We start from the raw sequence: 25,968 nt of genomic DNA, 5'->3' as shown, positions 1-25,968 counted from the left end.
AAGAGACATAGAGTACAGGGTGAAGTAAATCAAAAGCAGCAGAAATAAACCAAAAGGTTTATTTTTTTAGGACTAAATTTGAAAGATAAAGATGCAGACAAAGAAGATCCAACATATGCTTAATTGATACCCATTGTTTCAATTACTTAAGGGACTGAATCTCATTGTTGAAAAATGTCCAGATATGTTATAGTAAAATTACTGCTAGACTTCAAAGGAGCTGAATCCCTAGATGTTTGTACAGTAGGGTGGACACTGGAAAGGTCTAATAAATAATAAACACTTGGTTGATTGACCAAAGGATGTTTTTATTCTGAGTGTAGTTTGATAGAAATACAGGAAAATGGTGCAAAATTCAGGCTGGTCTGAGACATCTATCCAGCAATATGAATGTAGAGAATAGTAAAGGAAATACGAACATTTCTCAAGGAAAGAAAGTGACATCCAGAAACATTATACCCCACCAAATTTTCATTCAAGTATAAAGATGACAAAGAAGCATTTAACTTGCCAGAATTTGGGAAATATAGTTTCCATGAGCCCTTCTTGAAGAAATTCCAGGAAAAACAACTTCAGCCAACCAAGAGATGAATACAGAAGCTATGGCAAAAGAACTGGTATCAAGCTTTGAACCCACCATTAAACTGTAGAATTAAGACTAAAACAAACATGAAAATTATAGTCACAAAACAAACATTAAATATTAAAAGTATCTGAAAAACAAATGCTATAATTAACAAAAGCTAAAAAAGGAGAAGGTAGGAAAAAAAAAACTTAAGCAGACTTCCTTTTATTATATAGCATGGTGCCAAAACAGTTAATTATTTAAAGCTGAAAAATAACATAATTGAGGCAAGTGTATTTAAAGGCCAACACTAACAAATTAATAATCTATCAACGAAAATGATCAAATAAATCTTTAAAATTTTCTTATGGTACATTAACAATTAACATTTTTTGAGCAATTACTGTATGCTAGGAACTCTAAGTGCCTACTACATATTATCTCATTTAATTCTCAAAATCTCATTATCATTCCCATTTCAGAGATGGGAAAACTGAGGCACTAAGGTTAAGTAACTTATCTAAGGCCACAAAGCTTAATGTGGCAGAGCCCAGACTTGAGTGCAGGAAATGTGACTCCAGAGCCCAGGATTTTAACCTCCACTCTAAATATAAAGCACAAGTACCTTGCAACTTAAACACAAGTCATGTGCGCCCACATACACAACATAACACCTTCTCTCTTACTATGCAACCCTCTAGCGTTTACTCTATTTCCCCCTTCCCAACTAAGCTTATTACTGTCATCTCTCATTCATCAATTATACTCTAGTACTCCAAAGAAACTGTTTCCAATAAGGATATCAAATCTAATTTTTCCATCTTTATCCTCCTTGATCTCCCTAAAGCATGTCACTGTTGACTTTCCTCCCCAAACCCCTGAACTTTCAACCCTCCCTAAGCATCTGTGATTCCAGTCTCCTGGTATTTCTCCTTCTGCCTTGTAGCAGCTTTCCTTGACCTTTAAATGTTAATGTTTCTCAGGGTTCATTCTTTAACTTTCTTTTATCACTCTTTGTGTCCTCTCTGGTCTAATATACATCCACCATATGATTGGTGACAGTAGATTACTTGCCTAAATCACTCCCATGGCAATCTCTTTTTAACTCCAGAGAAATACACATGTATTCAATTGTGAAATGATTATATCCATTTAAATGATCCAAAGGATACCTAAAACAACTTCCTAAAATTTTTCATATCTACTCTCTCTTCCTCTGCAAGTGTTCACAAATACTATTGTCACCATAATCTATCCAGTTACTCAAAGCAAAACAAGCATTCATTCTAGACTCTTCTTTAGCTACCATATGTAATTAGTCAGTCCTCTAACTTCTCTATCTATATCCTATGCCTAGGTGCTTCTGTACTTATCTTCCCCCTTTCTTTCAAGTGGTCTTTCTTAGATTAGGGATTCATTTACATCTGGAACCTTGAAATCTATTAAAAGGTCTGACCAAGACTCAGTTTCTCTGACAGAAAAAGGGAGGGATTAAACGTACCTAGTCTTTCCCAGATACAGTGGACCTATAGGCACTGAGTCCCTTCCGATCACAATAGAACCACTCCATGAGAAACCCAGACCAAGAAGATTTTAGTCTCAAACTCAACATTCCAAGGACAGGGGGAAAATGTAGTTTTCAAAATACTTTACTGCAAAACGCTATCTTTAGCAGTCCCCATATACTCCTTGGCATGCCTAAAATACCTATCAAAGGGAGTCTGATTTCCCACCTACTTACTAGAGTTCATTTTTATTGTCTAAATGACTATTTTTTTATATACTTACCCAATTAAAGTACATCAAATGACAAATTCTTCAATTAAGAATGTCAAGAGTATTCTTTGCAACAGAATAATCTGATTTTGTGTCCAAAGTCGCACAGACTTATCACACTTACTCTGATTACCCTCAGACATCTTGTTTCTCTAGGCCACTGCTGGTACCACATGAAGACAGCCAACAAGCATACTACATTGTAAAATGCCATAGATTTATAAAACACGTTGTCAATAGATACTTAAAATAAGAACAGACCTATAATGCTAAGATAAATGTTATGACAAAAAGTCCAGATAGTTATGAGAAACAGGAGCAGGGAGAACTATTCAGACTGGAAATTCCAATTACCTTTACATGAGAAAAGAATATTTAAGTGGAGACTTGGAAGAGGAATTAGCCCAGAGGAGAAATTGGGGGGTTGGGGAAGTGGGATGCTGGGACAGTCCAAAGAGAAGAAAAGGCTTGGTATGCTCTTGAGGAACCGGAAAAGACCCAGAATGGGTAAAAAGTGGTGAGAGGATGGGGGAAATGCCATGAAATAAGGTTATACAGAGAGCTAGGCAAAGACCTGCTAAGGAATTTGGATTATATTCTAAGTGCAAAGAGAAAGGCACCAAAGAGTTTTTTAAGCAATAATTTAACCTGATTGACCTCTTAAAGGTCACCTTGCAGTTGTATGGAAAAAATATATTAGAGATTAGAAGGCTAACAGGGAAAGCAGAAACATCACCTAGGAGACTACTGAAGGTAATCAGGTAATGGCCTGGATGCAGCAGGGAGGGGGCGGAAGGTTGCTGGGGGGGGGGGTTTAGAAGAACAATTAAAGCCACCAACTAATAATGACTACCAGACAGCATGTCATCTTATGTTACACAAGTAACACTTGAAAACTTGTCACCTTTCTCAGTATGACATAGTACACAAAATATAGTGAGCAAGACCCATGAGAAATTAAATATTAACTCCGCAGATTTTGTTTTTGTGTTTTTACAAATTTTAGTTATAGGAATGATTCTACTATCCAAATCATTTATTTTACAGGGGTAATATTATACACAAACACAGAAAACAACAACAGATTCCCAGGTTCTTTGAATGGTGCCACCTTCAGTCACAAAAATATTCCATATACACTGTCCAGAAATCACCGAATCTTGCTCTCAATACTTCCAATTAGAGAATAGTGAGGTACAACTTAGGCAAGAGCCAAAAGACTAAAGCAAGATAAATCATCTTACTTATGAGCAATCTGCTTTTGTCAAAACATCAAATGACTCAGACACCTGACTAAACTAGTTAAGTGTATTGATTAGTATAGGTATATGAAATAACTTCTAAGGGCATTCTAGAACTTTTAAATGTGACCATAAGCTTTGGGGTATGAACAATGGAAGCCGATGATAATTTACTGCTCTAGCAGAAGTCTTGCTTGGTGAACTTTTAATCACTGCTTCCATATATGCCCATAACCAAAAATATGCTTACCTTCTTTAAAGCATCCTGTATCACACCAGACTTCTCCTTTAGCATGTCTACAACACAAAGGGCTTCATCTTCAGAAAATATCATAGTTTTCAAGGACAGAAGAAAATCTTTAAATTTCATTTCAGCATTTTCTAAAAATCAAAAACAAAACATAACAAACTTGGCATTTAAAAGACACAATAACTTGAACAAAGTAAGCATCAAGAATTCTTAACCCAGAAAATCAATAACCAAGACAAAACAGACTTACACTGCAGGTCAAACAAAAATAAATACTCCAGTTAAGAGAGAGAAAAGTGTTTATTATCTTTAATGTAATATGAAATAATTACAGTAACTGAAAATTTGCTCAAAATGTCCAATACTAAAGTGCCAATATGCCCTCACTTTAAAAACAAAAAATCATTCAAGTCTCTAGTATGTGATAGTATCTATACTAGATATGTTCACAAATATTCTCACTTAACCTTAATACTTGTGACATATAAACCAAATTTTACAGATGAGAAAATAAGCTCAAAGATATTAAAAAGGAAATCTGATTTTTCAAAGATCAAATACATAAAAGCAATGACGATATTTTTAAAAATCCACGCATCAGACATCTGACTCACCCACCGCAATTCTTCGAGTGCTCTCACATTAGGCATCAACTTACTCTTCCTAAAAGCATTTGCCACCCATTAGACCCAAAAAAGCCCAGGGCTTTTAATATTTCAGCTACATTATAAGTTTAAAAAGGCATTGTGTACTTGTGTGGGAATAATGGGTATGTGAGAACTCTCTGTATTTTTCCACTCAAGTTTGCTATGAACCTAAAACTGCTCTAAAAAAATTAGTCTATTAAGAGATTAACCAAAGAACTTATATACATATACACATAACCCACGGACACATACAATAATGAGATGAAGGCCTGGGGGGGGAAGGGCAGGGGGGAAGGGGAACAACTGTAATACTTTCAACAATAAAGATAAATTTAAAATAATAATAATAATAATAATAATGATTTAAAAAAGGCAATTGTGAATGAGCATAGAAATCTTGCAGAAGACAAATCATAGAAGGGAAAAGATCACCAGACACCAAAATAGCTGTGAGACCTTGTCAGTGTTCAGCTCGACAAAACTGAGAAGGCTTGACTACAAAACTACCAATAAATCCTTTACTACAGTATTCTATTAGTTTTTGCAATTCACTGTTTCTATGAGAAAATGTGCTCAACTCCATAAGAAATCAAAAAAAAATTTTTTTTTTTTTTTTCACTAAAATAGATTGCCACATTCTGTATGTTACCTTTGTCAGTTTCCATCCGCAGTTTTTTAGCCCCCATTTTCTGGATTCCTTCTACTTGGTCAGGTTTAATCAGATCAATAACCTCTCTCTTATCCACCATAGAACTTGAGTCCGCATTATCCATCAAAGGAATATAAGTAGTTGCATGAATAAGGGGTTCATCTACCAAGACTGCAATTTAAATTGAACAAAACTATTACTCAGTATTTTTTATAACAGTAATTAAATAACACACAAGCACATTTAAGTTTAATGATACAGTTATTTTCAAATATCTAATACTATCTAAATTTGGCTTTAAATTCCTATTTTATCATTGAAGGAGTCAAAACACAGTACCAGTTCAGTATTATTTCATAGTACAGTGAGCATTTAATCATCTAAAAATTTTCAGCATAACTCTCCTTGCTAATAGTATCTGAAATTTTCTTCTTATACTTCCTTTACATTTTAGTTAGTTCTCGTTTTTCTCCTGTTTTAAGTAAAAATCCATTCACATTTAATTACTACTCAAAAAAAACTTAATTTTTCTTTATGTTGGTCCTTTACTGAATGCAACTGATCATTTTTAATTGAGTTCCTTCACTTGCTACGTACAAAAATCAGTCATTGTTCCTTGCAGATATCTTCTCACTTCTAATAGTTATGCCTCTAATTTCTGTGGCACATCTTACTACACTGGTTAAAACGTCCAGAACAACATTAAAAGTGGAAGAAGGAAGCCTCCTTATTTTGTATCTAATTTTAATGGGAAGAACTGTAAGAGTATGAGCATTAAAGTCTATGTAGAAATCTCTCTATATTCCTACCTTTTTGAAAAAACTTCTGGGCATGCATAGTTGTTTTATTTAAAACATATTATTTAGTGTTATCAAATATTTTTGTGTAATATTTTTCTATACCTGATTGCCTGATATGCTGTAATTCTAATGCAAATAATAGAATTTCATTTTTTCCTTTTCCAATTTTACTATTTTGTAGCACTACTTGATAACAGCCCATTAATATTTGAAAATCACTGTTTAAACTACATAAATTTCATACTGAAGTTTCTCCTGGATAATTCTGAATGTATAAAAATTGCACCACCACTTTTAATTGGATGCTTCCCATATAAACATGCAAATTACATTCAGGAAATAATTGGGAATGTAGAGTAATGACAGATCAAGCTAATGTCCTCAAGCATAATCCTTAAGTGATATTAAAAAGTATAACTATTTCAGGAATACATTTCTTCTATAGAGTTTGTATGCTATTTACATTATTTTCAAAACTTAGTTAAGGAGATTTATATTTAAATTTCAAATACTTCATCATCACAAACTTATAACCTGCCCATCTGTCAAAGTACTACAAAGCCACAAGGCTAAAGAGAAATCTAGACTTGCATTAGTATTAAAGCTATGATAGCATACATTCAGCTGGAAATTATAAAGTATATGAGGTCTCTAGGGTCCTTATCATAGTGTACTTCTCTAAAATTAGCATTCATAAAATACATATCTACACATTTCACCATTTTCTGTCTTCTGCTTCTTTGAAGAAACTTTCTTCTTCCCTGATCCACTTTCTTGTTTAGTCTCTTGGTGGAAGGGTAATGATTCTTGCTTTTTTGAAGGTGCCATAAGAGTTTCCACCTTTTTATCCTGATCATCTTTATTAAAAATAAATGAAAATAATGGCATCAGAAAAGATAACAATTATTAATAAAGAATTCCCAGAATGCTTTACCACCCAAATTTTAAGCTGATATATAACTTTCACTAGTAACTTGTCATTGTAGCTTTCTGACTCTGCTACACCTGTTCTTTAACTTCATCAAGAATTCTAGTACTTGCTCCTTCTTTTATATCCCATTTTTCAGCCATTCCTAATCTACCATTTCTTCTGTGACTACTATAGCTCAGTCCCTCAACTTAACTTTGGAATGATAACCTCTTAACCAGTCTGTCTGTCAAATACTGCCCCATGTAATGTGTACTCCCAAGTTCTGCCAAAGATATCATTCTAAAAGATAAATCTGACCATGCAAACTAACCTGCTTGAAAATCTTCAACAATGGCTAAACTATAGCATCACATCTCCTTAGCACTATATAGAAAAGCCATCATGATCTAACCACTGCGTATCTTTTTAGCTTTGTTTCCTACCACTCTCTACACATCATATTTCATGGTTCAACAATACACTGCACTTTTTTTTTTGTTTTGTTAATTCTCACCCAAGGATATTTTTTCCACTGATTTTAGACAGAGTGGACAGGGGGGAGCATCAATGGGAGAGAGACACATCAACTGGCTGCCTCCCCACACACCCTGACCGGGGCTGGGGAATCAAACCTGCAACCCAGGTATGTACCCTCGACAGCGAATTGAACCTGTGACCCTTCCGTGCCCAGGTGGATGCTCTAAGCACTGAGTCACACCTACCAGGGCAATACGCTGTATTCTTATATCTTTGTGCCTTTACACATGATATTCTGCCAATATGGGATGAGACTCCACTATTTTCTTGGTGACATGATTCACTGTGAAAGACCCAGCTTAGGTACTCCCTCCTCTGTAAAGATTTTTGCCCCTTGTCCCCAATAAGTAGTAGTTGTTTAGGCCTCTGTACTTCTATACTTTACACATCTCTTACTGGCTTACGTGTCCTTCTCCCCTCTTCTTGTAACACCCTATTCCCATCCCTTCCCAGACACCCAAATAAACTAGCTAGTATTTACTCAACCTTTTAATTTGTCATTATACGAGCTAATTGGCCAATTTAGAAGTCCTACACTTGTTTAGATATACATAGATTATACAAAACTTTTTCTTTTATAATATTTATGTTTGTGTCTACAGCTAGCATGTGAATACCTTGAAAATGCACTATTCATCTCTGTATAATTCCTACCATAAAACAGATGTCTACTAAATGTTTGTAAAATCAATCAAGAGTGATTATCTTTTCATCTTTAATTCTTATCACACTAATTAGAAAGTACTGTTTGAAATAAATGTAAAAGTTTCTAATTGCTGGTACTTAGAGGTCCCTACTGGTGTTAGTAAAACAGTTTGACTTTATATATTCCTATTAAAAGTCTTTCCAATATTTGTAAAATTAAGTTTAATTTTAAATGCTGTTTTATGATCAATACTAGTTATTTCTATCAGCAATTAATGTTAATGAAAGCAAACACACAGTAAAAAGGATAATGATTTTAGTTTCAGACTCAGCATTTAACATTTGTGTACACATCTAAGAAGTATCTCAATTTCAAGCTCTAAAATTATTAAAATAAATACAATCATCCAATAAAGTTAAATAGATTATAATACCGCTTCCATTTTTAGACTTCTTCTGCCCTGGTTTCTTCTTTGAGGCAGTTGCTTCAGAAGGGGGGGTGGGCTGTTTAGTAACTGGGACAGGTTCTACTTTTTTGCTTGGAATCTTTGATACATCACTTTCTTTGGTGACCTGCTCTTCTAGTGCAGGTTTGTGTTTCTTCTCCTTCTTTTTTCTTTCTCTAACACTACTAGAAGTTTCAACCACATTCAGTGGAACAGGTACTAGTTGCTCATCTTCTACAGCCAAGGCATCAGATAATTTAAAGTCCTGGGGTACATTCTCAGAATCGGATTCATGGAGGTTCCCATTCTGGATTTCTTTCTTTTTATTCTTTTTCTTTTCTGCCTTCTTTTTATCTGTTTTAGTAGGAATAAGCTTTTGTTCTCTTTTCTGTTTTGCAAGAACTTCATCATATAATGTTTCTTTCATGAAAAGCCAGAAGAAGAGAAAAATTGCTGTAATAACTACTGAAGGAATAAGAACAATAAAATACGTTGACTCATAAAACTCCATCATGCTTTTGTTAATGTGACCCTATAAAACCTAAATGGGAAAGAAAAAAAATTTAGTCAGTCTTATAAAAATTAAACATACAAAACCTCTGTTCTTTCAAGTGTTATTTCAGATCTAACGTGATCTATAAATCTAACCAAGTTAATTGTTTAAATCACGTGCTTGGTTACTTTGCCAACTATAATTCAAATACACTATGAAAGAAAAATGTGTGGTAATTAGAAAGAGTGTTACACATCCTTCCATTTTTCAATCATATGAAAAGATCCTAATAGAAGGAAAAAAACTTAAAACATCCATTTTTCCCCTAAATATCCACTTCTGAGACTTTATTAATATTTAACTTTTCTTTTATTGTACAATGTTCATGAATACTACTATATGTGGAAATAAAGCGGCATTAACTATTACCAACACACTAGATATTCACTAAAAGTACCACACTGTTAATGACAAAAGAGAGGTGGTTCATTCCTTCATTTAGAGAGTTGAGGCCATTCATAAACTGCTAGCACCTTTATTCCAGTGACTAACAGCCTCATGATATGGTGGGATACATCAAAGATATGGAAATATAATAAAGTCAAAATCAAAATGTTAGGATGTATTATTTAGCATTAAAATAATTACAAATTAGATGCTTTGCTTATCTTGATTTTTTTCAAGGTACCCTTTACTGCAAACAAGTTATACTGCAAAAACAGAACTGGCCGTCACTATTCTTCCCACCTGCTAAAGGAGACTTTGCCTCCTCAACAGAATATCAGCCCTAGTTTTAGATTAACCCAATAGCTACAGAAAATAAGTGTTATCTGACTACCCAGTCTGCCTTGAATTATATCCCTCATCTGAAGGATAGTTTCAGCTAAAATTAAACCTCAAATTAAGAATGATATTTAGATTCTAGATGCTGATACTCCTATAAACATGCATAAGCCACATAAAAGTGGCTTGTATTCTTATAACTCATCTCAAATTTGTTGTGGAAGAAGGCAAAGTAAATAATGCAGATGAAATTAAACTCCAAGTCATGCTTAAGATAAAGTAATTCAAGTCAACTTTTGCAATTTTAATGTACAAATAAATCTGAGAATTTTAAAAGTTTTTAAATTTTCAGTCTGAAGTCTTAAAAACAGGTAATGATTGAAGAAACCAAATTCTACCTAAACAGAAGAATCATTATTCTAAGAATTAGAATTATTTATTTATTATCTCCTTTAAAGTTAGATAACTTTTTGTTTGTTTTAACATTACCATCCATAGGTTACACAGCCTGTTCAACTTGGATATATCCTGAGCAAAAATAAACTTTAAGACTGATCAATAGCAATTTAATGAAGCACTAAAATGAAGTTGAATCTTGACTTTTAATGCACATTTTGCCTTGGCTCCAAGGACCTCTCCTTACATGACTTTAAGGTCCAAACTACTTGCATGATCTTGGAAATGCTAAGCCAAAAAACATAAGGGGTCCCAAGCTGATGGTGCCCATAGTGCATGTGGCAAAAGCAAATGCACATTCTCTTTGGTGGAATGCTCCTTAAAGCCTAGCTCCTCAAGATTTCCAAAGACTGTCATGCAGATAAGATCCCATAACCCAAAATGAAAGAATATGATAAGCCACCATGAGCAAGAGGCAACAGAAACAAAGGAATTAGAACCCTAAAGATTTAAGATACTGAAATTAATATACACACCAAGAGATAAGAGAGAATTGGAAAAATGAGTCAAGAACAAACTATCAAAAGTGGGTAGATGTGAATCAACTAGGACTTCTACAAATAAATATAATCAAAATTTAAAATCCAATGAATAGGTTAATAAATGCAAGGAGACCTATTAAAATGACTGTTTCAATAGGCCAAATCTGATGAGAGTGAATGAAATCAATGCAGAAAGATACCTGGGTGGAATAGAACAAGGCAACTATTAGAGCATAGCGAAAATGAGGGAGGAGTCTGAGACAACTACATTTCTAACTTGGAAGAGTCCTTATATGATGAAACCAAGATCAAGAATATAGGAATAGGTTCATGTCAGAGTTTCAGATGTGACTTTGAAGAATGTAAGTACAAGCAACTAGATATCAGCAGTCAACTGAGTAGACAAAATCAGCAGTAAAAAGCTACTATAGGTTATATATCAGGGAAGCAAAGGAGCCACTTTCTGAAAAGTCCAATTTTGCCTCCACCCTACTATCAAATCTAAAAAACGCTGCCTTGTCCTTTGCATTTAATCTTCACTTATCCTTCAAAACCCAGCTCAAATCATCTCTCTGAAAATATCAACTACTGTCTTCTACAACAGTCTATTATTCACTTATTCATAGTTATTTAGCACCAACTGTATGTCAGCACTGTTTTCTAGGGTGTCCTAAAGAAACAGCAGTAAGAAGGGCCGAAATTCCTGCTCTTATGGGCTAACATTCCACTGAAGGGAAGACAGGCCAGCAATCAATATACAGTATATGAGACAGGAACGTATATGGCATTATCTGAGCAAGAACCATAAGGACAATGTGGTTCAAGTATAATGAACAAGACAAAAAGTAGAAGATGAGGTTAAAGAGATGATTTGATGGGGGCAGGGAGCATTGAACAAATCATATAGTTCCTTACAAGCAAGTGGAAGGACTGTGGCTTGTACCCTAAGTAATATGAGAAACCAGTAGAGGGTTCTGAGCAGAAGAGGGTATAGGGAGGTGAAAGCAGAGGAAATCGTTAGGAGACAACTAAAATACCCTGGGAAAGAGATGATTAAAGTGAGTTGGTAACAAGGATCGTAGTAAGTAGTAGTCAAATTCTGGATACATTATGAAGGTAGAGGAGACAAGATGATTTGCTGAGGACTAGAATGTGGGAGTAAGAGAATAAGCAAAGACAAGACAACTCCAAAACTTTTAGTCTAAGCCAAAAACAAAAAATTGCCCTTTACTGAAATGGAAGAAATGTGGAAAGGACATGGTTGGGGCTGAAGACCAGGAGTTAGGTTTTAGACAAGTGGAGATGTTCAGTAGAGAGCTAAACAAGACAGTGCTTAGACACACGTAGGCTGGAGATATAAATTTAGGAGCATTCAGCACATTAATTCTACTTAAAGCCATAAGCTTGAATACAATAATCAACAGAATGGGTATAAATAGAGCCCAGGTCTCAAGACTGAGCCCCTGGGCAATTCAACAGAAAGATAAAGAGGAACTTAAAAAAGAGACTGAGAAGGAGAGGGAGAAAGAAAATAAGGAGCATGTTGCCCTGGTTGCTAAATGAATAAAGTGTATCAAGGAGAGATTGATCAATTTTGTCAAATGGTGTTGGTAAATAAAGTACAGTTAAAAAAAACTAGGCACTGACTGTTGGATTTAGCAACGTAGACACTACTGGTGACCTTGACCAAGGTGGTGGTGATAAAATCCTGATTGAAACGAATTTAAAAACAAGCTGTCCAGCAGGTATGGACAACTCTTTGGAGGAAGATTTCCTGTGAAGGCATGAGAAATTAAATGGAAGCTGGGGGGGAATATGAGATTGAGAGTTTGACTTTTAAAGATGGGAGAAAATTCTTGTCTCTGAAGAAAAACATCACCCCCTTTCAGCAGGAAGTAATTATAGAAGAGACTCTGCGTGTGCCCCTTTTCTCAGAATTCAGAGCCAAGATCCTCAAAGGAGGATGTGATAGGCAGTTAGACAGACCTGAGCAGACAAGGACAATGGGCCAAGTACAGAAGGTTACTAGGATGGAAAGCCCTGGATGCAAAACAAAGGATAATTGTAGGTGGGACCTCGCCCCCAGGGTCGCCTTTCCTCCTCTAGCATATCACTGGTCCTGTGGTTTGGACCCCCTGACTTTTCCTCCCTAGAGATAACATCTAGGCCACAGTTGTGTTTCAGCTCCAGGCCCAGAAGAGCAACAAAACAACTCACAGCAGACATCAAGACCAGCTGCACTGAATGAGGGTGCCAATCAATCACTGGAGACCACAACCCTGAAATGACACAGCTGGAAAGCTGCTGAGTATTACAATATCTTTCCCAGAGACCTCCTCTATAATCTCCTCCCTTAAAATCATAAGGACGGATGACCCAGTGCGCTCTTCCTTCCCTTTCCCTTCCCCCACCAGGCACATTACCATTAGCTTCCTCAGTCCCAAGCTCCTAGGGCCCTTTCTTTGCCTTTATAACTTGTTTCCTAAGCCCATTTCTTCCAGGAATTACTTCTCCCACCTCTGTAATTTTACCAAATAAATGTTCTCTTGAAATAATTAATTAATTAATGATGGGAGAAATTACAACATGTTAATATGCTGACGAATGTGGTCCATAGTAGAAAGGTAGAGTGGTGATGCAGGAGCATGAGAAGCAATGTTTTCAAATGGCAAGAGGGAACAGAATTTGTTATACAAGTAGAGACTGGCCTTAGATGGAAGCAGACATTAAGGAAGAAAGAAGGCAGAGACCCAAGCAAGGAGGTAGATATGGTGTAGAAGTTTGTAAAATTCTCTTCCTAATGCTACTATTTTCTTAATGAAATGGGAAACAAAGTATTAATTGTCAGTAGCATGAAAAAGGTGGTGTTGGAGGTCATATAAAACACATAATTATTATATTCTTTATAAATTGTGTTCATTTTGAATCTCCACTTAAATTTAAAATTTTGAATGGAAAATGCAAGATACCTAGTAGTGTTCCACAAATAGATTTGTTACTGTGGTAATTAGCTAACTAATATTAAAATAGGAAGAGAGCAAACAGGAGGCCAGACATTGTAAGCAAGCATGGTAATCTGGGCAGCTTCATCAGGAAGCTGCAACTTTACACTCCCTAAGGAACCACAGGTCCATTCCTTGCAAATCACTGGGGGAAGGGACCAAACAAAGGGGAAGATGGGTGCATGCACAGTGAAGTCAGGGTGATGTAGAGAAGGTGCTTGCCTGTCAGTCTAACCTGGAACAAAGATAACTGGGTAGGGGGTGGAGCCACTGCAAACCTGCTAAAATTTGGGAATATATTATCTGTAAAGGAATTCTCTCTCCCTTGTTTTGTTTCTGGTTTTTTTTGTATTTTCTATTGATTACAGAAAGAGGAAGGGAGGGAGAGATAGAGAGAAAGATAAAAACATCAATGATGAGAGAAGAGTCATTGATTGGCTGCCTCCTGCACGTGCCCTGCTGGGAATCGAGCCCACAACCCAGGCATGTGCCCTGACTGGGAATAGAACCACTATCTCCTGGATCACAGGTCAATGCTCAACCATTGAGCCATGCTGCCTGGGCCTCTCCCGTGTTCTTCTTGCTTCACCCCTGCTTCCTTGCACTTGCCCATGCTCCCTCCACAGACATGTGGCCCTAGAAGTTGAATGGGACTCCACACTCAATGGACTGCAGCTGGGAACACAAGCTAATCTAGCCAGATGCTAGGCTGGACTGTGCAAATATGGAGCAGAAACTCTGGGCACTGGCTTTAATCCTAGCTCTGCTGAAGACAAAATGGGACCTTTTCCATGGGAGGACGGAGGGAGATGGGACCTTGGAAACTCGGGTTTAATTCCACAGAAATAAAGCTTTCCATGACACCTGGCCTCAGGAAATTCTTATTCCTGCAGCACCTCAAGAAGCCCACTTCTCCCTAGCCGGTTTCGCTCAGTGATTAGAGTGTCAGCCAGCGGACTGAAGGGACCTGGGTTTGATTCCGGCCAAGAGCACATGCCTTGGTTGCTGGCTCCGCTCCAGTCGGGGCACGAGCAGGAGGCAACCAATCGATGTGTCTCTCTCACATTGATGTGTCTGTCTGTCTGTCTCTCTCTCTTCCACTCTCTCTGAAAAGCAATGGAAAAAATATCCTCAGGTGAGGATTAAAAAAAGAAAAAAAAGGAAAAAAAGCAGCCCACTTCCACCAGCAACACGTTGGGACATGGAAAGCTCCCCATAGATAACAGATTCACTTACGATCTAGTTGAGGAGGCAAGGACATAGTATCTATAAACCAGAAGAAAAAAACCCAACCTGAGCCTCAAATACCATCTCTATAGCTAGTCCTCCTTCTTCTAAGATTATAAAGCACTTATTCTCTCTGTACACATTCATAGAATTCTCTGAGATAGGAGACAGTCTGTCAATTATTGAGAGGTACCAATATACTGCAGTGTAATAAAGATAAAAGAACAGACAACAATGGCACTCAAAATCTAAAATGGATCCAAATAGATTTTTAAAATTTAGTTAATTGTAAGTTACTTCAAATAAGCAGAGGAAAGGCTGAATCATTCAGATCAAAGAAAAGCATCCATATAGATTAAAGTTTTAAACATAAAAAACATATAAAGTACTTGCAGAAAACAAGAAAATAAGTAGAATCTCCTTATTTTGTACAGTTATATATGTTTAAAAGCTTATTAGCATATTACATCTGCAATTAAGAATTTTTAAAAATTTGATTCTTCAAATCAATAAGAAAAAGATGCCAGAGAAAAACAAAGCATTAATCATTTCCTGAAACAGCCATGAAAATATAAAAACTCATCTAAATTTCCATTCTCTAGTCAGTCACTACACCAAAAGTATAATGGCCCCTGAGTGCACAATACAATTATAAAATTATCTTTTAAAATAAGAAAAGACTCAAAATAATAAAAAAAAGCTAATCTAGTAAATCTAGTTAATGAGTTGCCTGACATAGAAACTCCATTCGCAACAGCTTTTCTAAAATTAACTTTAGAAAGACTACATTGAAATCTCAAAGCTGTGGTACAATTTCTCCTTTTAAACTGTAACACATAGTTATTTCTATGACTCACATCTTATTACCACATTCCTTAAGATATTTCAGCAATAGCCATTCTAAAGTACTACTATCCCAATCTGAAACAAATACAACTAATGCCAGAGATGATCAAAGAAATTTGATTTCTCCATCGGGTTTCAGGTCACAATACATGAAACTTTACTTTTTTTAACCAAATTTATTTATCCTTTAAATACAATAGATAAATTGGCATGAACAGGTTCTCCAAGGAATTGAAAAGGTGTTGCTGAAAGTTACACCAGTATCTTTCACGATTCTGCTACCCATTCATCAAGCCTAAACAAGTCCTTTTTCTCAGGAAAAGGCGTTACTCATTTAAAAACACCTCCACAGGAATCTTTTTTTTTTTTTGAGAGAGAGAGAGAGAGAGAAGAAGTGAGAGGTAGAAACATAAATGAGAGAGAACACTGATTGGCTGCCTCCTGCCTGCAACCCAGGCACATGCCCTAACAGGGAATCGAACTGATAACCTCTTGGTGCATAGGTCGACACTCAACCACTGAGCCACACCAGCTGGGCCAGAGTAATCTTATTAACAAATGTCACCCCAATAAATTTAACTTTTTTTAAAAAAACCTCCATGAGCCCGGCCGGGCATGGCTTAGCAGTTGGGCATGGACCTAGGATCCAGGTGATCAAGGTTTGATTCCCAGTCAGGGCACATGCCTGGGTTGCGGGCTCAATCCCCAGTCAAGGGCGTGCAGGAGGCGGCCGATCAATGACTCTCTCACCATTGATGTTTCTATCTCTCCCTCTCCCTTCCTCTCTCTGAAATCAATAAAGATATATTTAAAAAAAAAAAAAAAAAAGCCCGGCCAGGCGTGGCTCAGCGGTTAAGCGTCGACCTAGGATCCAGGCGATCAGGGTTCGATTTCCCAGTCAGGGCACATGCCCCAGTTGTGGGCTCAATCAATGACTCTCTCATCATTGATGTTTCTCTCTCTCTCTCCCTCTCCTTTCCTCTCTCTGAAATCAATAAAGATATACTTAAAAAAAAACACAAAAAAAAAAAAACCTCCATGGGAGATAATCTGGTTAAAAATTTATTCTGTGAAGAAATCAAACTGATAACTTCATTAGACAAATTAAGTTTTAATACCACAAACTTAACACATTTTAAATACTCAGTATTTCAAGTCAATGCATAAAACCAGTTTCCAAAGATAAGAATATAAATCATTAAAATTATTCAAAAATTAAAATCATAATATGAAACCCACACAAATAATGCATAATTGTAAAACAGCTATACCATATACAGAAAACTTTCTCCCCCTAAAATTTACAATCTTGACCGACCTTTACTTTTTCACAATATTACTAGGTTAAAAGAAGCCATCTAATCCTACTAGACACACAAAGACTGCACCCAAGATGAATGGCCAGTGAGACTATGCATGAAAACCAGGGATGTGTATGCTTCTATAAACCCCTTTTTATATCTTCAGAAAGATGTCAGAACATTCTAGATTTGACCTAAAATCTTATCTCCCTGTAACTTCTCCCTGAGGCCCTAGATCTCTTCTAACCTCACCAAGTATGTCCAGTCCCACTACCACAATGTAGTCCTAATAACTAATGTCTGGTATCTGTTAACCAGCAAACAGAAAATCTACTTCAAAATGTGTCATCCCTTAGGAAAGTGTTGCTAGGGTGTTAAAGTTGAACATAACAGGCTGATAAATTAAGTCTTAGATGCGTCACTTTAGGTCACTCATCAATGAAAATACTAAAATGATAAAATGTTAGATTTATTCCTCCTATTCCCAGAAAACACATCATACTTAAAAACATCATTTCACATACTAAACATGAAATGGAAATGACAAGACAAGAATGTCAAATACTATTCAAAAGACTCTAAGGGAACTAATGAAAAAGCTCCACTTATGAAACAAGCATTTTAAAACCCCGCCCAAGAACAGTCAAACAAACACAAATAGAAATAGCCCCAAATACATAAAACTTTAGTATATAATCAACAGGCCATTGCAAATCAATCAGCAGAAATAACAGATTACTTAAGAACTAGTATTGGCACAAACTATAGCTATTTGGGGCTGAGGATGCGGGGGTGAGGGGGAATTAAGTCCCTACCTCAATTATATAAGGATCAAAGCTTTATTTTAGGCAAAAAAATAAGTGACTAACCTAAAAAAATTACAAAGGTAATTGCTTTACTTAAAAATATCACTTAAAATGTGAGAAAAAGATGAACCCAAGAGGAAAATGGTTAAAGGACAAGTTTAAAAGGTTCCCAGAGGGGGGAAAAAGATATCCTATATATATATATATATATATATAGTGTGTGTGTGTGTGTGTGTGTGTGTGTGTGTTTAAATGCAACTTCAGTCACATTAAAGAAATGCAAATTTCAACAATATGTTACCTCCTTCCACTTAGTCTGGCAGGGCAGAAAGAAGTGGGAATGAGATTACAAGGGGAAGGAGATTTTGGAGATGATATACATGTTCACCATCTTGATCGTGGTGATGGTTTCACCAATGTACACATGTCAAAATTTATCATACTGTACACTTTAAATATGTGCAGTTTATTATATATCAACTATACCTCAATAGAGCTGTCTAAAAAAAATAGGCATGGGACAGACAGTATAAAAACCAGTATTCTCATTTAGTGTTAGTTTGATTATAACTTCTAAAATCTACTTAAGAAATTTGGAAAAAATCTTAAAAGTATAAAAAATAGTGCACACTCTTTTGACAAGAGAAAATTCCTTTTCTGGTAGTTTATTCTACAGATACAACCACACAAATACAAAGATATGACCAAAAAAAATGTCCACTTTTAGCAATGTAACTTTATAAAACTGGAAAGAACCATGTCCAGCATTGGGGAAATGACTAAGCTTGCAGTAGAACTCCACATGTTATACGGGAAACATTCAAAAAATGCTGTCAATAGACCAAAATACATAAAAAGCAAGTTGCAGAATGGTATAGAGAGAAGGTTTTGTTTTATATGACATAGTCATGCTCATATATACTTAGAAAACTCCTGGAAGGACACAGCAGAAACCATTAACTCTGTGGTGACTTCTAGGTACTTTTCCTGGTAACTTTTCACCTTATATCCCTCAGAATGTTTACATTTTCCCACCATGTCCACGTATTCCTTTTATAGTTTACATTTAATCTATTAAATTTTAAAATTATAAATTAAATCATGACTTTTAAAAACTGATTTCAGAAATCCATTTCTAGCAATATGAACAAAAATTCTTCCAATTAAATATAACAAAAATTGTTTTCTTTAAAATAGGCAAATTTTCTGGAAATTGAGGGAAATTCTGGGGGAGGAAGATCAAATAGTACCTGAAAGTGTTAATGGCCATTCGGGAAGTAGAAATGAGACAGGTCATAAAACTGAGACTTTTCAAGTGATCCACAGTTAGAAAAGGGTAAACTAAGGGAAAAGAAATCCCCATATTAAAACAAAGAAAAGCAAACACTTGTCTGCTTTTCTTACCACCCAAAAGCTACACAAAAAAATTTTCATTAAAATTTTATAACCACAGGTTCTAAGATTGGCAGCTATAGTCTCTGCCAGTCCAGAACACCCCAACCCCTTCTATCAAAAATAATAACACAAAAACAGCTCCAAGGTCATAAAAGTTTCTGAAGAAAAATTCCTTCTACCTAGTCCAGCCTGCACAGTACAGTGTTTGCAGATACACTCCTGCTGAAGGTGAACTTACAATAAAAAATGAAAAAAAACAAGTAGATACAAACAGGGACTATATCCCCTAGAATTACAAATAGAATGTAAGAGACTATAAAAATAATTTTTCAGCTATTAGAAGCATAAAAAGAAATCACACATATAAAAGACCAGAGTGACTAAGAGTTGAAGAAACTAAATTGGCTGTGAGCATCCACACACATATGTGCATACACAAACACAAAGACATTAAAAACCAAATAGAATGATTATCATACACAGCTGAAGATTTATCAAACAGAAAGATCTGATTAAAAACTGGCACTGCAGCACAAAAGAATACATTAGGGAAAACATGAAAGAAAAAGTAACAGATATGAAGGAGAGAATGAGAAATTCCAAGAAGTCAAAATGAAATTTGAGGAGAGAAAAAGAACCAAGAAAGTTAATATTTGATGAGATAATGGCTAAGAATTTTCAAAAACTGTTGAGAGATACAAATCTTCCATTTCCAGAAGGGCAACAAAATCCTGACAGAAAAAATGAAAAGAAACATATCTAAACATATGTGTAGTAAAACTGTACAACTCAAAAGATGCAAAGTTCTTAAAAGCAACAGAAAAAACTACCTATAAAGGAATGAAATCAGACTTACATATTTCTCAGCAACAGAAGCCAAAGGATAATGGAATAAAATCTCCATAGAAACAATGACCATTAACATAGAACTCCAAATCTAGTGAAACACTGGAATATGCACTTTTCAGAAGCAATAAAGTCTGTCAGCTATGTGTAACAGAACTAATTGTTAATGTTAGCAAACAAAAACAAAAACAAAATACTTTATCTGACCTTTAATAATCCAGAACATAGCTTTTGTAAATGAGCAATACTTCTCCCAATCAGAATATGATTGACCATATATTATAAAACTCTTTCACTGGCGATTAGAGCTGAATTTTTCCTAATAAATTTTTCAGGAAGCCTGAGGAAAAAATGCTAGCAAAGAATTTTCCTTCTGGCCCCTCAATTACAGTGTTCAGAGCTTCCAAACACAAAGCCATATAAAATTAGGACAAAACTGCACAGCACTTTATAGTTAAGTATACCAATTAAATAGTAAAAGCCAGATTACTTTTTCTAAGACTGTGCAATCTATTCTGCTGACTACATTACAATTTCTACACTTCTACAGTCTACATTTCAAGCTTTATTTTAATGTCATTCCATAATCAAATTCTTATTTCTACTATTTAAGACAGAGAGAGAAAAAATACAAAGTCCACACAAACAGTAAAATTGTGAATAAATAGCAAAATCCTACACATATTCAAACTGCAAGTACATACAAGTGAAAGAATTAAAATAGAGCAAAGTACAAAATGGTAGTTACAAAACAGTCACAGGGATAGGAGGTGCAGCATAGGAAATATAGTCAATAGTGTTGTAGTGGCTATGTGTGGTGCAAAGTGGGTTCTTGAGGTATCAGGGGAACACTTTGTAAGATGTATTATTGTCTAGCCACTTGATGTACACCTGAAACTAACACAAAATAATACTGATTGTAAACTGTAAGTGAAAAATAAAATAAGGCAAAGAAACTACTTATATATTTTCATTTTCATCTTTTTCTGGAACATTACTTCTGTTAATAAATTGATTATTAACCCACAGTGAAGTTAAAGAATATTTAAAAACTAAGAAATTTTCCTATTCCCATTTACTGAAATTAAGTAGCATTTGCTTTTATATTCACAATCTCATATGGATACCTTTCTCTGAAATTGTACTTTGAGAACTATGGTTTAAAAAACATTCACTAAAGATTTTTACCTCTTATACAATCTACTTTATACTAGATTGGTGGTTGCAGGAGGAAGGAGTGGGGGGGGGGGGATTGGTAAAGGTAGTAAAAGAGTACAAACTTCCAGTTATAAGATTAATAAGTTCTAAGGATCTAATATACAGCATGGTGACTATAGTTAACAATATTGTATTATATACTTGAAATTTGTTAGCAGAGTAATCTTAAAATTCTTACCACAAAAAGACAGTAACTACATGAGGTGATAAATGTTAACTAACCTTATTGTGGTAATCACTTTGCAATATACATACATTTATCAAATCATCACATTGTACACCTTAAACTTACACAATGTTACATATCAATCATATCTCAATAAAGCTGGAAAAAAATAAAATAAAATATAGCCACAAGTAGAGGTCCCTATCTATGGCCATACTACTTTGGAAACTGCTTAGAAACCCTGTTTACACAACCTCAAGAGCCATGCAAAGAAAGATACTGCCTTCAACAGATAGCACCCAGCTGCCATGATCCTACATTTCAAGATCCATGAAAGGCCTCTGCTTTCCCCACTATTAAAAGATGCCTAAAGAGTTTAAACAAACCAAAAAAAAAAAAAAGCCGTCATGTACTAAAAATAGCAGAAAATAATCAAATCAAAATTGGTGAATTCATTGTGTGTAAATCCAGACAATGTCACTAACTAAAAAACTTAGGAGCATCAAAAGTCATTTACTATACACAAATCATTCCAATGCCACTCTTTTTTGTTTTATTTTTAATAAAAGGCTTACTAAGTCAAGAAAACCCAATACACATTTTAGAATGTCTGATTTGGGCAGAACACTTGATAAAGCAGACAAGTTATTCTTGCAGACAGGGCAAGTAAGTACTAAACATGGCTGAATAGTAGTAGAAATCGGGGAATACTTGTAAGATTAAATGATCACATCCTAAAGTTGCCAATTAATGGTTTAGAAAGTATCTTAATCAATAATCAAAGGACTCTGCTCTTCACCTGTCCTTACTAACATTTTAATCAATTACCTGGAGAATGATCAGACAAGGTAATTGCATGGCTTATACTTAATTTCAAGCTCAGAAATACTTCCTTCAAATTAAACTATTTTAGAAGCCCCGTCACAAAAAAATAGGGAGCAAAATAAATAAGCCACTTTTAAAAAGGATCCAATTTAAACTTAAAATTAAATTAACATCTAAGTCAAAGTGGAAGCCATTTAAGAAATTATTCCCATTCATCAGCAATAGTGTACCAACTACAAAGATAAATATACCACCAATACCTGAAAATGTATCCAGAAATGAGAGTGCAAAATGATATGACAAGCTTGAGAAATCAATTCACAGAAATCATGATATTCGGCCAACCTCTGACATTCAGATTATGAAAACTATGTAAAATGATTATGGAGAACATTTCAAATAACATGACTTCCCAATAAACTAAGCAAGTACAGGTCATAAGCACATAAATGAATTCAACCTGTGTGTGCATATTAACAATGGAAAGAAGCATTCTAAATGTTAAGCAACATAGCATTCAGGACACTGGGGAGTTTGCAATGTAAATCTTGGCTTGTTCAAATTTATTTCAAAGATAACTAGATCTAAACACATGCAATCACTCAGAACACTTACATTACTGATCAACAAGATTAACTGGTACTAAGCACAGAAGTATTTTTGCTGAAATTCATGTATTAAATTTTGTTTCCATTCCACTTTCAAGAGGAAACCTGAAACACTTATTCTTTTTTTTGCTTCTGCTAATCTTCACCAGAGGATAGTTTTTCACTGATTTTTTAAAGACAATGGAAAGGAAGGAGGGGAGAGAGGGAGGGAGGGAGGGGACATTGATCAATGTGAGAGAGAGACATGGACTGGCTGGCTCCCGCATGCACCCCAATCAGGGCAGGGGAATCAAACCTGCAACCCAGGTATGTGCCCTTAACTGGTAATCGAATCCACGACCTTTCAGTGTGAGGGCTGAGGCTCTAACCACTGAGCAACACCCGACAGGGTTGAAACACTTATTCTTGAAATCTCGCTTTACGTGTCATTCCATATAAAACAACTAGGCATGCTCATGGAGGAGGAGGGCACAAATAAGTAAAGCGGAAGGCTCAACGAGTCCCATTTTCAAATATCAGGCAATGTATTCACTCATCAAACTCAGCACTAAGTGCCAGAATTACAGTTCACAGGGGTGAACAAAATTCCTGCCTTATAGTGCTTACATTCTTATAGGTGAGACAGATATCAAGCATACTAATAAATAGGCATATATTATAATAATGTTAGGTAGTGATTCACAGTGCAGTGAAGAAAGATAAAGCTAGGACTAAGAATAGAGAGAATATGCATTTTAGGTAGGGTGATCTGGTTGGCCTTTCTGAGTTAACCATTGAGCAATGCCTATAAGATCACAAGACAGTAACTAATAATACATATACATGAGAATAGAGACTGAAAAAAATTCTTGGAAACTAAAAGCATCATAGCCGCCCAGTCAGGCGTGGCTCAGCGGCTGAGCATCAACCTAGGATCCAGGCGATGGCAGTTTGATTCCTGGTGAGGGCACATGCCCAGGTTGCGGGCTCGATGCCCAGTCGGGGACAAGCAGGAGGCAGCCCATCATGACAATTCTCTCATCATTGATGTTTCTCTCTCTTTCCCTCTCCTTCTCCCTTCCTCTCTCTGAAATCAATCAAGATATATTTTAAAAATAAAAAAAATAAAAGCATCATAGTCTACTTATTGCTTTCTATATAAAACATTTTATTACATTTGGTTTTAAGCAGCTTTTACTATTTTGTCCATTTGGAAAATTTCAAGTCTTCAAATTTAAGTCACTAACTTTAAAAATGAATCCTCTAACTCTGGGGGGAAAATGTTTATAGCCTTAATGTAGCTTTCTAGCCTCTAACATCAGATAATTGCACATGGACAATACCTTCTCTTATTTTTTTTCAGAAAACATTCTTACAGAATAGCTCAGTAGGTGAGAATGAGCTTTAGAGACAGTATCTCAGTTCAAATTCAGGTTCTTTCTCTTATTTATTCTAGGCCCTTGAACAAATTATTTAACCTGCCTCCCTAGTTTCTATCAAATAGTACCTATATCATACGGTTGAGAGAAATAAATATGATACAATACATAAAGTATTTACAGAGTCTTATAGCAAATATACACGCTAATGTTAGCCATCACTTATGTAGCAACTACTAAGATAATATAAGCAAGGCAAATGAGCCTCAGGCCTGTTAAGTAAGAAAGGTAAGTTCACTCATACATTAAATGGTAATAACTAGCAAAGCCCAATTTAAACCCAAGCAGACTCCTTAGCACCTATGCTCTTTACACTGTATCTTTTCATTCTATAATTAAAGAACTGAGCATTAAAAAACTTGCATAAAAATCTTAAAGTTAGCCTGGCTGGTGTTGCTCAGTAGTTGAACATCAACCCATGAACCAAGAGGTCACCGGTCCGATTCCCGGTCAGGCACATGCACCAGTTTTGAGCTTGATCCCCAGTAGGAGGCGCACAGGAGATAGCCGATCAAAGTTTCTCTCTGATCTCATCGACGTTTGTCTCTCTCTATCCCTTTCCCTTCCTCTGTCTCTAAAATCAATAAAAACATATTAAAAAAAAAATCTTAGTAGCATTAATAAGGTTTAAGACCTTAGGTCTCCTAACTAATGACTTCCAGCTTATTATACCAAATCAGACTGTTTCCTTGACAACTTAAATGACTCGTGTGCAAGAATAAATAATAACTGTCCCACATTTTCCAGTGAGCATGTAGCAGAACATCAGGTCTCTTGATAGACAATGTATATGAAAATCATTAAGTTCTGATAACTAACTGTAGATGTTACTCAGAGTAAAAATAAAGAAACACAGATAAATAACACTCTCCTCTAGTAACGACAGGCAGCTAGGATCTTATAGCCCCTTATAAAGCCTATGCAATGTGGAAGCCACTTTAAAGGAGCTCTCCTGAATTAGACGACATTTCTCCCCTTGGTAAAAATACAAGGACTGGTGTTTACAGAAAGCTAAAGATTCTGGATAGCAGTCTACTCTCCTGTGTACTCATTTATTTCTATAAATCCATTAAATATGAGACTATAAAGACAAAAGCTGCTATTGCTATGAAAACCAAATTAAATCCGTTGGTAGGCCTTGATAAAGGAGTGGGAAAATCTAGAATGACTTCGAACTTGGAAAGTTTCTAGTGCCTCCATTTTCATTCCCCTTTAAAGAAACTAATAGTAGAAATCATCAACAATGCTTTTAGGGTATGATTTATAGAAAAAATATCAGAAGAACCTTCTACTCAAAGACAAGAGATTGATCCAAATAACAAGACAGGCAAATAAAAGTAAATGTTTTAAGTTAAAATAAAACAAAGCATACAGATACTTTCAGTTCTTGCTTTAACCAATTTTTTGAATTATCTAACCAATGGTCCTAATCACATGGGGCTGGTAAAAAGGTTTCCATCACACTCTAACATCACTCCATCCACCAATGGGTCCCTAAAAGCTCCAGCGCCACTTTTCTCCTGCTCTCTGTTTCTAGGAAAGGAGCAAATGAAAACTACATGTGTCCAAGAATGGGGTATCCATCAACATAAGGAACTGCAGGATAAAGATTTCATTTGTCATTAATAAA

At 35.5% G+C, this 25,968-nt stretch overlaps 1 protein-coding gene across 7 annotated transcripts in view; it reads right to left on the bottom strand.

Annotated features, from left to right (window-relative positions):
- KTN1 (kinectin 1) overlaps positions 1 to 25,968 on the bottom strand; it is a 96,255-nt gene that overhangs the window by 64,793 nt on the left and 5,494 nt on the right. For all 7 annotated transcript variants that reach the window (XM_081150882.1, XM_081150879.1, XM_081150880.1 and 4 more), the window contains exons 2-5: positions 8,455 to 9,007; positions 6,648 to 6,785; positions 5,129 to 5,299; positions 3,833 to 3,963 (exon numbers count right to left, since the gene is read on the bottom strand). In XM_081150882.1, coding sequence (XP_081007008.1) covers positions 3,833 to 3,963; positions 5,129 to 5,299; positions 6,648 to 6,785; positions 8,455 to 8,980 — 966 coding nt within the window. In that variant the 5' untranslated portion in view covers positions 8,981 to 9,007. The remainder of the gene's footprint in view (positions 1 to 3,832; positions 3,964 to 5,128; positions 5,300 to 6,647; positions 6,786 to 8,454; positions 9,008 to 25,968) is intronic.

The sequence above is a fragment of the Miniopterus schreibersii genome (genome assembly GCF_964146895.1).
Source record: "Miniopterus schreibersii genome assembly, chromosome: 1".
Taxonomy (NCBI): domain Eukaryota; kingdom Metazoa; phylum Chordata; class Mammalia; order Chiroptera; family Miniopteridae; genus Miniopterus; species Miniopterus schreibersii.
Note: the sequence above shows the minus strand (reverse complement) of the source record. Positions and strands in the feature narration are given on the sequence as shown.